Source organism: Homalodisca vitripennis, chromosome X, assembly GCF_021130785.1.
Source record: "Homalodisca vitripennis isolate AUS2020 chromosome X, UT_GWSS_2.1, whole genome shotgun sequence".
Taxonomy (NCBI): domain Eukaryota; kingdom Metazoa; phylum Arthropoda; class Insecta; order Hemiptera; family Cicadellidae; genus Homalodisca; species Homalodisca vitripennis.
In genome coordinates this window covers 38,234,211-38,249,288 of record NC_060215.1, presented here as the reverse complement: position 1 = coordinate 38,249,288, position 15,078 = coordinate 38,234,211, and the positions used below count along the sequence as shown (strand labels likewise).

General features: G+C 30.8%; 1 protein-coding gene across 1 annotated transcript in view; it reads left to right on the top strand.

Moving 5' to 3' along the window:
• Positions 1–15,078, top strand: part of LOC124368926 (short neuropeptide F) — a 152,867-nt gene extending 137,789 nt beyond the window's left edge. Inside the window, exons 4-5 of the mRNA XM_046826473.1 lie at positions 7,825–7,970; positions 13,676–15,078. Coding sequence (XP_046682429.1) covers positions 7,825–7,970; positions 13,676–13,720 — 191 coding nt within the window. The 3' untranslated portion in view covers positions 13,721–15,078. The remainder of the gene's footprint in view (positions 1–7,824; positions 7,971–13,675) is intronic.

The following is a 15,078-nucleotide window of genomic DNA, read 5'->3' as shown; positions in this document are numbered from 1 at the left end:
CAGTTTGTTCGTCACTATTATGTCCACTTGACGCCTTTCTTTGAAATAACTACTAAACCAAGCCAAAGCAGTGCCGCGGACGCCTATAGCTACTAATTTGTCCAATAAAATACTGCGATCAATTGAGTCGAACGCCTTTTTCAGGTCTAAGAATATGAGCATGCATCTATTGTTATTAGATAGATTGGAATTTAAATCTTTATTTATGTCAAATAAAGCATCATTTATACATTTGTAACGCCTAAATCCATACTTATTTTCACTTAAAATGTTATTGTTGTCCAAGTAAGATACTAGCTGACCTTTAACTATTCGTTCTAGTACTTTAGAGAACACGCTTAGCAAAGAGATTGGACGGAAGTTGCTTTTATCTGTAAAGTCGTTAGATTTGTATATGGGAATTATTTTTGCCTATTTAAATTTATCAGGGAAAATTCCTGTTGAAATACTGGTATTAATTAAATGTGTCAAAGGTTTTAAGATAAAGTGAATATTATTTGTAAGAATTGTAAGAAGGTTAGCCGATACCCCATCCAGTCCCGGGGCAGACCCTTTCCTAAGTGCAGTCACCTGTCGTAGTACATCTTGTGTACATATAGACAAGTGTACTATAGAGAATAAGTAGCTCGTGTCAATAGAACCGGTAACAAAGCAGTAAATCTGTGCAGAAGACAAAAAGACAGGTGTGCTATAGAGAATAAGTAGATCGTGTCAAGAACGACAACGATATGCTGGTACAAAAGATGCAGTCCCACGGGCCAAGTCGAGTGGGGGAGCACAGGGGTGGTTTGAATGTGATAAATTAGAATAGTTATTTAATGAACAACAGCTTATCTCTCACTCACTCAATGTTTAAACGTAATATGTTTAATTAAACGAGAATACTACGAAATTTACTTAAAACTAAACACACTTTAAAAGTTTCATAATGTTGATCATGAAATCTAGGATTCTATTCAAACATTAAGAAGTTCTTAAAATTTTAATGGCAATAGATATTTGCTAAATAAAATGTTTATTTAGCTCACTAATTGATCTAACGCGATCGTGGGTCCTAATCTAACATCTTCCCCATGAGATTGTATGCAGATAAATAGTCTAAGAAGTATTTACTCGCTTAATAACACCTTTGATTATACTAGCTATACAAGATATAACTCATCCAATGGTATAAATTGGGGCATGAGAAATATGAGTGATCAGACAGCCTTCTGTGGGGTGATAGCCTCAGGTAGCTCAGGTAGTAACGGTAACAATCAAAGTTAAGAGGTGCAGCCCTAGCGTTGGACCTCAGAACTAACTGACACAATTCTCCCGACTTCAGCACACCAATTCCGCATGAATGGTTTATCTCGTGTGTAAATAAAACAATCAAAGGTAATACTCAAATAAGAGTATAATTTGTGACGTTACAAGCATCCCTAGGGATTACAATCATCACTCTAAATTAAGTCCATAAGATTTCAATACATTTCCTTGTAAAAAGTACTGTATTTACAACATATAAATAACTAGTGGTACTTAACTAGACTTACATTTCATCATTACCTACACTCTAAGTTTATTTTAAGGTCATTAATACCTATACCCTGAACACGTTTAACTGACCCCCAGAATAAATCTAGGATTTTGATCAGCATTGTCAACGTTACGTTAGTACTGTACCTGATTTCTGAATTCGCTCGTTGAACAAGTTTGATCGTCATGGATTTTCTTATATCTAAGACAATGAGTTTCAAATTATGACAGACTGGTGTATTAGTCCTATAAATTCTTATTGTTAGATAATTTTATAATTCAGTTAATAGAACTATAAATGTTTGTTACATATTATGTAACCTTTACTATATATTATGTTCCGTTTTCCGAGCATAATATATTAGAGACCGTAAAATATTTTTAACACTAAATGCATGTTTATATATTTATTAATAAAGGCAGATATTCAACATTATGATAAAAAGTAAACAATCATTTGCAGTTTTAGTGTTGTTATAAAACAGATATTCATAAAATGAATATTTTATACGTACATTTATGACAACTTGTTATGTATATATATTTGTATGTATTGTTTTTATTTTATATTTGTTTCACCATATGTTAAAGGCTATATTATATTTGGTCATACACTCAGTATGGCAAAATAAAGTGTAATTGTTGATAATACTGATAATCTCTCACTGCTGATGAGATACGATCGCAAGTTAAAGTCACTGCATTAAAAATAAACACTATAGGGATAGTAACTCATTATGCATATGAGTTAAAACATTTTAGTGGTTTTCCTACCTCCTACTGGCCAATGGCATCCATCCGAGAAGTATAGAGGTTTGTAACCATGTAACACTTAAGAAAATGAGACCTCATAAAAACAAGATAAGTGCAAAAGTACGTCACACAGTCACCACTTTCTGTCATATTCACGCTCCCTAGGAACTTAACAAAGTTGTTTCGAAAGAAAATTTAAAGTGTTTATAATCCAAGTGCATCTAATTAAATGTACTTGGATCGCAAGATTGCTGATCACAAACTCCAAAACAGGGACGAACATCCGTATTTATTTATCTAAAATTTATGTTTATCACGCAAAATATAAATTCTGGTGGTGTTATGTTTTTACCGGATAGGTCACTGTTTTGGAGAACTGAATAAAACATAAGTTTAGCATTGAGGAAACTTCCTGGCCATCCATTTAAAGAATTTCCTCTGCACAGCCTTTAGTACTGTATTTGGGTTACTTCTGTTCCGTTCTCCCAGAATACAAAGATTCTGCACAATGTGCTCTCTTTTAATCTTACTGCCAATAATCTCACAAAATGAACGAAGTATTCATTTAACGAGTAATAGTAACCATCACCGTTTTGCTGAGATCCAGGGACGTGTCATTGGTTTTAGCCACGTGAATTAATGACACTGATTGCAGAAATAAATGGTTTGTCACTCGCATGGCTGGTAGAGAGCTCTTTAAAAAGCTGGACGTCACAGTTCAGTATATATGTTTACGACATTGATATGCAGCTAGAACAATAGTTGTTGTCAAAATATGTTATTTTCCTCTAACTCCTAAACATTTTCAATACAGCTATGTGACTTTAAAACAATGTCATATGTTATTACATTAATCATTGACATATATTAACTACATTAATAGTTAATACTGAGAAAGTTTTACGCCTTTATCGGTGAAAATGCAAATTGTTTTTGCTATAAGGATAATGAACTTAAAACTGGTCAGCCAGGCTTCGAACTCAAGGTTTTTCTATAGAATAAATCTTTGCAAATAAAATTATTCTACGCTGTAACTCTCTCAGAAATATTCCAAAAAAGCACACAAAAAAAAAACATTCCACGAGATAAAATCAATCACGTAGCAGGATAAAATTATAGAGGTTCGATAACAAATGGCTGAAAAACATAAATCGGTTTGTAGTGTTTAGAGTATATGATTAAATTATTAATTGTGGGCGTATAACAGGTTTTTACCATACTTTTTATAGTTTGATAGGCTAATAAGGGAATTTATGAGTGCAGAAATGCGTGGGAGCTTAACAAAAAATGAAAGTTACGTAAAAAAGCACTGAATAGTATAAATCTATGAATGAGTTTTTACAGAAATTGCACCAAATAAAATACGCCCGGTTTCCTCGAGTAGATGGCAGTCTGTTTGTGACAGGGGTAAATAATGTAGCCCTTAATAAATACATCCAGGGATTATATTCATACATTACTAGCCTTTAATGTGATAGCCTAATGTATTACATTTAAATACATCTATAAGTTTGTAATGCAGATTTTGAGTGAAAACCAATAATTTAATGTTTATTACTTCATAGTAATATTGGCTTTGTTATCAATGATACTATGTGGAACTGTTGTACATTATAGGAAAGTCTTGTCAATACTATGTAGTTCACATTGCTTTAAAGCAATAGTGTATACATTAATAGTGAAGATCCTTTCCTTCACTCCTTCACATTTAATACTAACACATACTATAAACTGCTATATCACCTTCTCAGGACGTGTAAAGAAAACAAGTTAAATCAATTATTTTAATAACAATAAATCTGTCCAACATACATTTTGTATGAATCTGTTTGGTAGCTTGTGATAGGTTTAAATGGGGTTTATAGTAGAATGTTTTATGTGAAATGTTAAAACTATTCATTAAATTTATTTATAAGAATTCAAATCATAAAACCATTGATTCAAAATCTCTCTTATACACAATACGAGGGTAAATTTACATTGTGTTTTAGTTAATTTATGTATACATACGTCCTTAATTTAGTTCAATTAGGTGTGGTCAAAACCGGCCGATTAGTTTATAAGATGTTTCGAATTGCTCCTCAGTGCTCATTTTTCATGACCATAGTATAGAAACTTAGTTAATTTGTAAAATGTAATGTTATTTTCAACGAAATTTGTAATGCTTTACTAAATAATATGATAAAATCATAAATTTATTTAAGTTTAAATAAATAATAATTTCTATGATTGTTAAATATTAGAAAATGGATCATGATATATGCTACAGATTTATATAAACATTTCTATCAGTTCGTTTCTTTATTACGTTCATTATCATAATAGAATTTGTCACATTAAGATTTTAAATAATATACGCCAAATGTTAGAAAAAATAAGGAAACAGTAACAGTTTATAAGTATGTTTTTAATATATAATTATATATATATATATATATATATATATATATATATATATAATATTATATATAAAATGTATATAACTAAATAAAAATGTATTTTAAAATGTCTTTGACTTATAAATAACTGTCATGTTTCGATTAGTCCTCTAATAACCCATATTATTTCTTACGCATAAATTTTTTTATTCAATTAAATTAACCCAATTAAATGATGCAATGAAAATGTCACTAATTTGTTCAGTACTTTTAGAGTTATAAATGCCCTTGTAGAGAAACACGTGCCATAAAAAGGATAAAGTAACACTGGTTATCCTAACTTATTCTCATTCAAAAGCATATAAGTATATATTAATCTTGCTGGAGCCATGTAGTCTATATTCCAACGGTCAGAAAAGTTAAGCAATAAAGCTGAAATTACATCTAGGCTTATTTTATGAAATGATATTAAGTTCAATGTTTCTCAAAGACGTCATAGTTTATTAGATCAATATAAGTAGACTTATCGACTAAATACAACCAACTAACCAAGTAACCAATAGTACTAAAATTAAGCTGCAATCAGAAGCAATAGGTATAATAACTGTTACAAAATCGCATAATAGAATTTTCATGACAAAAACAAAGGTAAGGTGATAATTGACGGCGTTGTAATAAATAACAAAATAATAGTGCGTATTTAGAGGAATAAAGTAGGCAGAGGAATATAAATATACCAAAACATACCAGAAAACGAAGTTAACAAGCATAAAATACTATTGAAAATAAAGGAAAACCAATATAAAAGAGCTCATACTTACACTATCAAGTTAGGTTGTTGCCAGTATTCCTGAGGTAAAAATGGTTTTTATCAAAGAATTTCTCATAATTACACTCAAGTTTCATTTAAAGATATAAAAAGGAGGCTGTTCTTAATTTAAACAGAAGTATTGCAGGATTACAATTATGCAATAGCTGTGTTTACTCTTCAATAAAGAAACGAAGAACAAAGTTAGTTCCACGAACACGTCTTCTGTGAAGCTGCTTCAAAATGTTAAAGCTCATAAAAACTTACGTAATGTCTGGGGGAGATATATTATGTCGTTGAATAACCTGATTTTTGATTATTTAATACCTTATTTGCTGACGTTGTGTTCTTTGGCAATGTTTTATCTTATTTCCAGGAATAAAAATATGAAATTTTTACGAGTAGGCAACTTTTGTTTTGTTAAATAATTTTGCTTGTTTTGGTATGTAACTGTAACATTATTGTCATGATAATAGTTTATCTGCTAGATTTTACGCTTTTATTTTCACTAAAGAGCCGATAACTGAAACAGTAAATGCAATAAACAGAATGAAAGCTAAAGAAATGGAGGAAATGGCTGAAGTTTGGCTTAAATGCTCCTATTTCTTTTTCTGACGGTTACTTTTTAGTTACGATAGAAGCCAGTTATAATAGGAAAAGCCTTATTATAAAGTTAACTTATTAGTCGAACAACTAGTAAAGGGGTGACAAAGAGGTCATCGTTTTTACGAGTAGCAGCAAACATATAAATGAAAATCCTTGAAAACATCTCATTGGGAGAAGCGAAGAAGAAGCAGAAATTATGAATTTACTACGTAAATGTTGTAAGAACAGTTTAGATGCACGGTAAAACATCTTAGATTTATAATATATATATACTAAACATCAAATTGCATCCGACACAGTTTATCTTCTTTATATACATGGAACTTTTGATTAAATAGGCGTGATGTTATAAAGGTAAATGATCAAAACGGTATTCATGCTGAGTAAATAAGTGAAAAACTGTTTGATACAAGTAAACATACGATTCCTCTGTGTGCGCGAAATCTACAGTAGTCCATATAGTCGTGGAATAGTCTACCTTTTAAAATAAGTAAGTTCAATGCCTGCTCGAGTTTCCGAGCGTATTGTGTAGATACAACGTTTAAATGGATATAAGAAAAATACAGTTACAAAACAAAGCACGGAAAACTACTCAACAAAACAAAGACATAAATATTTGCTAAGCGATTATATTTTAATTATCCAGAGATAATAAGAGAACTTTATAAACACTCTACAGAACAATATCGGTTTCACAAAGAACACAGCATTGACTATTAAAAAGAGTCATAATGATCGCTGATTGATCATAATGATCTCTGATTAGACACTGATTGCTGATTTGTTGAGCTTAAGTGAATCATTAAATGATTCCACCCCCTCCTCTTACTTTAATAAGCGGATATTCATCAACGATTCTTGAATTTTCAGTTTATTATATTTGAATGAAGATGAATCTTCACAATGGCACTATATATATATTTTTATCGCCAGTTTCCTCGCCATTACATTTATGTACTTCAGAAACAATTAAGGCAGTGTGACTCATTAGGAAATGTTATACTTAGAGTATTAATTTATCCAAATTGGTAGCTTTTAAAACACTAGATAAACAATCTTAACAGCATTAATTATGTATATAACTAATGAACTACACACAATTTATAGAAAAATACATGTATGTTTATGCACACATCTAAATACAATATTCACTAGCAGGATAAATCAATTTGACCTTCCAGGAGAGCTCAGCACACGCACGTGTAGGAACACTTTTTTACAAAGAATAATAAGCTGCGAGCACAACTTGAGTGGATATGAAACAAGCTTTCGAGGTTACCACACAATTCTTAATATTGAACAACATTCTTCAGACGTTTTGTGGAAGTTAAGCCGGGACCATACACAAGATATGAAAGTCTTCTTGTATTGAAACGTCTTTGTATGTAGGATTATTCAGATTTCAAATTATTAATTAATTTTGTTTGTTTTATTTTACATAGTTCGCGTATTATTAAATGAGGCAGTTTGAATTGTGTAATATTGTGATTATATCGTATATTATAACACTGTATATGTGATTATTACACACCAATAATAATAATAAATTCAAGTATATAAATTCTCTTTTAAAATGTACCAACCGTTTATTTTTACTTCAAAAGAGTACAGAAAAGAAATACAATTATTTAGCGTTTGACGTTCAGTTTCGATGTAAATAACAGTCTTGCTTTAATAGTTGGTGACGAAAATGTATTATAATGTAAAATTTATACTTTGATTAAAGATATTTTAAACACATTTAAATTGCTGCCCCTACAGGTGTGAGGGACCTGTACGAGGTGCTGCTCCAGCGTGAGGCTATGGCGGATAATTTGCTGAACCAACACAGGATTGTCCGGAAGAACAACCGATCTCCTTCCTTAAGGCTCCGCTTTGGACGCCGCAGCGACCCTGCTATGTACCAGGTGTGTATCTCATGAAAGGTCTAGCATGGTAAAACAGTTATTATATGAGTAACCTGTTATTGAATTGTAAGTATTTAAACTCCAAAGATTATGCTTAGTATCATACAGTTAGGCATCTAAAAAAACATCCAGTAAATAGAACCTCCACATACATTTTTGTTACGTAATGCCTACGAAGAAACTGATTGTTTTGGCAACCATACAATACGCATTAGAAAAGACGTATTGACACTAACTTATTAGTGGCGTCATAGGAAGTTCCTTTGTTGAAGGAAAGGGTGTGAAGTACATGAATGTTATTGGGACTGCCAGTATCGTGAGTATATTAAAGTCGACTCAGACTAATAAATCTTGAAATTCATAAAATAAATGTTAAAGCTCTCAAAAACACAAATTGATAAAAAATGTTATCACCGCATGGGCATATTAAACTAGGTGTATTCAAAATGGAAAAACTAAACCAATTTGGTGTACTGACACTATACAAATGATTCCCTAAAAAAACGATTCTAGTACTATTATTCTATAGGTAACTGCAAAACAAATATTAAATAAGGATGGCATTTCCTTAATCTTAACTGCTTTTCTTAATCTAAACAAAATTTTAATTTCTAAAATTAAAACAATATGCTTCCCATATCAAAATGTCAATTTCAGAAATAAATTAAAATAAATCTCTGTAGGTACTACGTCATCTTAATTTGTAAAACTATGATAAAATTATTTGAAAAAAATAAATGCCTGCATTATTTATATTTAAATAAATTAATCACATATTTTCTTAAGATGTATACCGACGTTGGCTTGATTTTTGAAGAAACGAATCTTACAATAGAGGGAGCGGATGGGGATGGAAGATAAGGGGGTCGTAACCTACGGGAAACATGACTTAATGTTCTGGTAGTTTGTAGTTGATAAACTGAAATTATAATTGATTGATTAATTACAGATTAAAATGTGGCGACTCCAAGAACTAAACAACTTTCATGAGACGTGAATAATAATTACTATGAGCTAAATTGTAAACTAAAATGGAAATTAACAGTAATTCTGCTAACAAATTACCATTAATAATACAACCCTTTGTATTTTGTAGGTTTGCCGCAGTTGCACTTACTGCATTACAGTTATCTACTACATAATAAATACAGAAATGGACCGTTGCAATAATAACACGTATGGGATCAGAACTGATCAACAATAACACAAGCGCGTGACCTCCAACCTGAGAACAATACAATTTGGTGTGGTGGAAAGACTCAATACGCAGCCGGAATTAATAATAATAACTATTTCTGATTTATATGTGGGAAACATCCTGTTACCTATTCGAATTACCCATCCCCAATATCATTTTAAAAAAGCAAATAACTTTATTAAATAACTTCATACACGCTTTGATGTGTAATAATTCCACATGGTAATCAGTTTTAAAATGACAACAATATTTTTTCCAAATTGAAAGGAGTCTCTAAGCACAGGAAATGAAGAGTCGTTGATTGAGGAAGTCGTTAATTTACTTTAATGTTTGAAAAAACCGACATATCACCTGAATCTGGGAAACCTCCTGAATGGAGTGACACATCCCTTAATTCAAATGTCAAGAAATTTGGGTAAAGGGTTTGTTGATTGGTGTAGTTTTAGTTTATTTCTGATAATAATTGTTGGATTGGTTGGAGCTCTAAAGATTTTGCAAGCCTAAACAAGAGGGAAACCATCGTCTCTTTCTTCAACTAATTACGAGGCTTCAACTCGTACTTTGACTGTTACAGGTTTAAGAAAGTCTTCCCTGGTTTTAAGGTGACGTGACTGAGATAATCCCCAACATACATCAGTAATACACGAAAATAACTTGCTTTATTTGGGTGCTGTGTTTTACACATCGTAAAAATGAGCACGTTAACCCTACTGCTGAAACGAACCCTCCCCCCCACGTTTCTAACTTCCTCCCAAACTACGTAATTTCCGATCTTTTATTGATCCACTAACTAGAAAAGTTATCTTACTAATTACAGTTTTATAACTAATTATATAACAAAAAGCATAATACATGACCAAGAAATAGCAAGGTCGCGCAAGCCGGTTCGGTCTATGTCAACTGCCTTCGTTTAAACATCGCCCCCTACCTGAAGTTCGATCCTTACTGAAGGTATTGTATAACATACTTTAAACTCGTCCATACAAATAACCTTACTTTAACCTAACTAACTGCTATAGAACTGTTTTCAATGTCCTAGTATTTTCTCCTTTTACCTATTTACCTAACTTAGCAGAATGCTACAACCCTTTACGTATACGCAGAACTGACCTTCAGTTTGACCATCACGTTTAAATGAACAGGATCATGAAATTCACGTCGAGGCATTTGAGATTGTCTCCCTATTTTTGGTTTCATTGTCCCGTTTTCAAATTTTTCACGGTTATACTATCAAAATCAAGCTCAAGCTTATGATTCAAATATGTGCTAAGTCCTAGGAAGAATATATTATTTGTTTCACATTTACGTATGAATCCGTATAAACATTTTGGATTTCGGTAATAAATTTTAAGAACAGATGTGTACTAATACTTAACGTCCTACGGCACAGCATTACAAATTTCTCCTTCTGTGATGGTATAAAGGTATTTTTTTTGTAGGGGATATTTAAAAAAATATTAACTTTACACGAATACCATGTGTTATATCCAGCATGGGTGACAGCTTTTTTATTGTTAAATGGAATTTCGTTATTATTTATTATACTGTTATGTTCAGTCAAAATAAAATCAATCTTTTGGCACTAAGCACAACGATTTTATGTCCTATTACTTCGTGCCAAGAATTTAAAATTACTTTACCTTTTGGATTTATTTAGAAATTTTAATTTATTAGGGAACATCTGTTGGATTTGTTTTGCAACAATATGTGTGTGTATTTATAGATAATATATACAAATCAGTTATTGCATCTTTAATTAAGTTTAATGCTAGAGGTTTTAACTTATATCACCCCAATAAATACTTTAATATTGATACAAATAAAGGATAAGACCACAGTAGTGAATGTGGTATGCTCTGTGGTTGAAGCTAAATGGATGTGGGAAAATAACACCAGACGTTTTAATACATACTTGGACACACAAAGACCCTCATCCACTGTTATTCATTATTCCTCAACAGGCTCTGAACAGTGGTAGCAATATATTTGGACATCTCCCCAAAGGATTCCGTGGCAATCCCCGAATGAAACTTCACTTGCCTGCTGTAAGTTTTTGAGTTCGATTTTTGAGTTATATTATGTTTATAATATGTCTTTCCAGCTACATATGTTTATATTATTTATTGTTGACTTCTGGTTTAAAGCATATCAGTGCTTTTATCCTTCTGTTCTGCTGATATATGTCTCAACTGAGTTTTCCCTGGTGTACTCTTAAAAGACCTAGTAAATAAGAAATGTGTGGGCTTCTAAAACAACAAAATAATTCTTATGCATACGCTAAATAACTTACATTATTTATCACATTAAAAAATAGTCTACTTTAATACATGTTCTACTCGTTATTTACAGTGAAGTGTTTCTATTCGTTTCAAAATATGACCCTATTATATATTACATAACATTTTAAGCTTCAATCCAATTATTTCCTCCAAACGGTGTTTCATTCTAAGCACAAAAAAGTATATGGAATTGTAGTTAATTTCCCGTTTATCTGGGAACTTAATATTGCTTAACGTGATAAATCTGATATACGTTTATGTTTCTGGTTATTCGATGTAACCTGCATGTTTGGTCGAAATAAAATAAATTTCACCCTTCCTAATTCCTATAAAAGCTATTATGTAAAGATACTTTTCCTGTATATGTTTGTGAATGAGTGTAAAACTAAACAATAATGTTATATGTCAATAATATATGTTACTTTTAGTGTTAAGAAAATGTCAATGTAAAATTTATATTTTTTTAACATACAAAAAGAACAACACATTATGCATGTAAGTATCGAAACATTTATGGATATATGTACGCATGCAAAAATAATATATCGTGTACTTCCAACACATTTAGACTGAACTTGTTTAATTTAAGGAAATACGTTTCTGGGAAGTAACATTTTATTGGTAAAACAAGCGATTAGATAGAGAAAAACATGGTTCTTTTCAAGGAGTACCAGTAAAATGAATAATCCAATAAAATTTATTTTTAAACGTGGATCACAATTTTTTGTCCCGCAAATAATGACGATTAGACCCCCATGAGGCACAGAGGCTTGTACGTGGTGACGTATTTCATTGTACACATGTCGTATTTAAAAATTTTAATTTTTCCCTAAAACGAAATAAAAAAAATATGGACAGATAGTATGTAAATTTAACACACAAATCATTTACTATAATCCAAACTTGAGATATTTTCAAACACTGTAAAATAACGTCTATAAGGTATGTTATTTGTCACAGATAATTAATTTGTGACATACAAGTATGTAAGCAAAGAATGAATTTTAATAGATGACGTATAAATCAATTATAAAGAAACCGCTACAGTTGTTCACAATAATTGAACTAAATATGTTGATGACAAGTTTTCTGAAATATGTTGTACATGTCCAATATAATCTTATTTTTAATTTTTAAAGGCTGCATAAATTCAGCTGTTCATTCCGTATCGCCTAAGAAAAATATAACACCCAAATTTTTCAAATCGTCTTACTAAATATGCTCTCCGATATTTTATCTGGAATGCTTGTTTGGTTAGTTAAGTTCTAGTTAATAAAATTATTAAACGTAAATTATTTTAAATTCATTATGTTATAATATCGCAAATCCGTATTAGAGAACGTATACCATGTTGGACTGTAAAAAGAACAACATAACATTACTTTTTTAATATTTGGCCCGAGTGTTGACTAAAAGCTTTTATAGAAATAAGAGAGCAAGCTCAGCTACATGATTGTGGTACTTCTGGATAAAAACATACGGAATTTCTTTTCGTATTAAGTTGAAAAAGTAACTACGCCTCAAATATTTTTTCGCAACTGTGGAAATATTGAAACCATATACAAAAGTACGGTACAGTGCTGTGATTAGTCTGTTACAGTGCAGTGATATTGATATATAGTAGGATCGATGACGTATAACAGTTATAAGTAAATAATACTAAAATATATTGTAACTAAGAAGTTTTTTACATTCACAACAATCAACTAATAAATCTTCTCTTCTTTTGGTGAGACTAAAAGAATGCAAGGATTCTTTTGACAGACAATTCATTGTAATGACAAATCTGACCTTAGTGGGTTCATCGCCATATAATGATTTGTCCTTGCATAATATTATGTTTGGTTTTTGATGCCTGAAGAAAAGGATTTTAACTCTCGAAATGTAGGGGTTATATTTATAGTATGTAACAATGGGAAACATACCTAAAAAGCTTTTTACATTAAAAAAAAGATCAGCCTTCTTCCACTTTTTTAATCGTACTAAACGCTAAATCTCGTTAGGGCTTACAACGTATTCTATTTTGTAAGTAAAATGATTATTTTAAAATGACCAAAAGTTGTAAATCGTGTTTTACAGTGTCCGAGTATTGAAAAAAAAGAATATATTACAAAATTACAGAAAGCTATATATGTGGATAGTTGCAACAATTACTTTAATTACCTGAACTTATGGAACATAAATTTTAGTCTTGTATGAATTATGACGCTAAAGAAATAATTTTTCAGGGAGAGAGGGCCATGATGAGTCTGGAGGGACCGCTGGACAACTAGATGACAACACATCCATAGCAACAAGCTCTTTGGTTGTAGTTGTTTACCATAATTTGATGTTGTAACTATAGCCTAATAGTATAATATACCATTTTATTGCATAGATTTACGCCAAACTTTTGATTAACAGATTTATTAGTCTTACTTTCAATGATTATTGAATAATTTAAATATAAAACCCAAAACAGCTATAAATTCAATTTTAAAGCGTACAATTTGTTTTAGCCAATAGTATGTTCAAACTTGAAATACTCTACAGCCCTTTAAGCCATTCATGGTTACTAAACTCCTTTTTGTATATTGAGTTTTCAAGGCAAATTAAAATTTGACTTAATATTTTATTACTGTATGTAATTACGTTAACGGCATGTGAAAATATGTATTCTGTAGAATACTTATAATTCTGTTCATTGCCCAAATTCAAGAGGGAAAGTATTACAAAAAACGTACTTTCTACTAAAAACTCAACGTAATGAATGCCCAACGTCACTCTAACAGAGCCAAACACAACTCTAGGTACAGCGTGCTTGTCTAGGTTAGGTTGTGTTAGATTAGTGTAGGTTAGGTTAGAATTAGTTAGGTTAGGTTAGATCATAGGATTTGTGTACTTTAAATTATAAGTTACCTGGTGACAAGTATTTGCCTAGGTTAGGTTGTGTTAGGTTAGTTTAGGTTAAGTTAGATTAAATTGGATTAGTATAGATTAAATTATAAGACATCAAATCGTAAACTTTTCAAAAACATACAATTTTACAAAATAAAATTACAATTCATACAATACCTCACAATATCAAGGTAAAGCGTATTACACTATAAAACACATTATAATTTTATCCTTTTCCAATAATGATATGTAAATCTATGGGATGCCAAAGTATTCTATATAATGCAAAACTGCCGCTAACATTTACATACTGAAAACTCATTTTTACGTCTACTTTTTATTACCTCCAGTATTTGTTTTGGATTTATAGACACCTCTTTCTTTGGAATGTTAATTTTGATTAAGAAACACTATTTATTATTAATTTTGAAACTAAGACACTTTTTAGCTGCATATATCTACCCCCTATAATACCTATAAAGCTATATTCTTTAAAGATATATTAAAATCTTTTTATTTATCAACAATTTTGCTAGGCACCATTAATTTTAGGCTATATTTGATAAACAACTTTCCGATCGCAGTATTATATGTTAGATATATAATTATAATACATATTTAGTTACATTAAAATAAGTTTAAGCTCGCTAATTTAGTATAATGGTATATTATACTACAGTTAGATTAGGCAATTGATGTATTTTTCAATGAATGTCCAGTAAAAGTTGTCATACTGATAAAGAGACTTATTTCA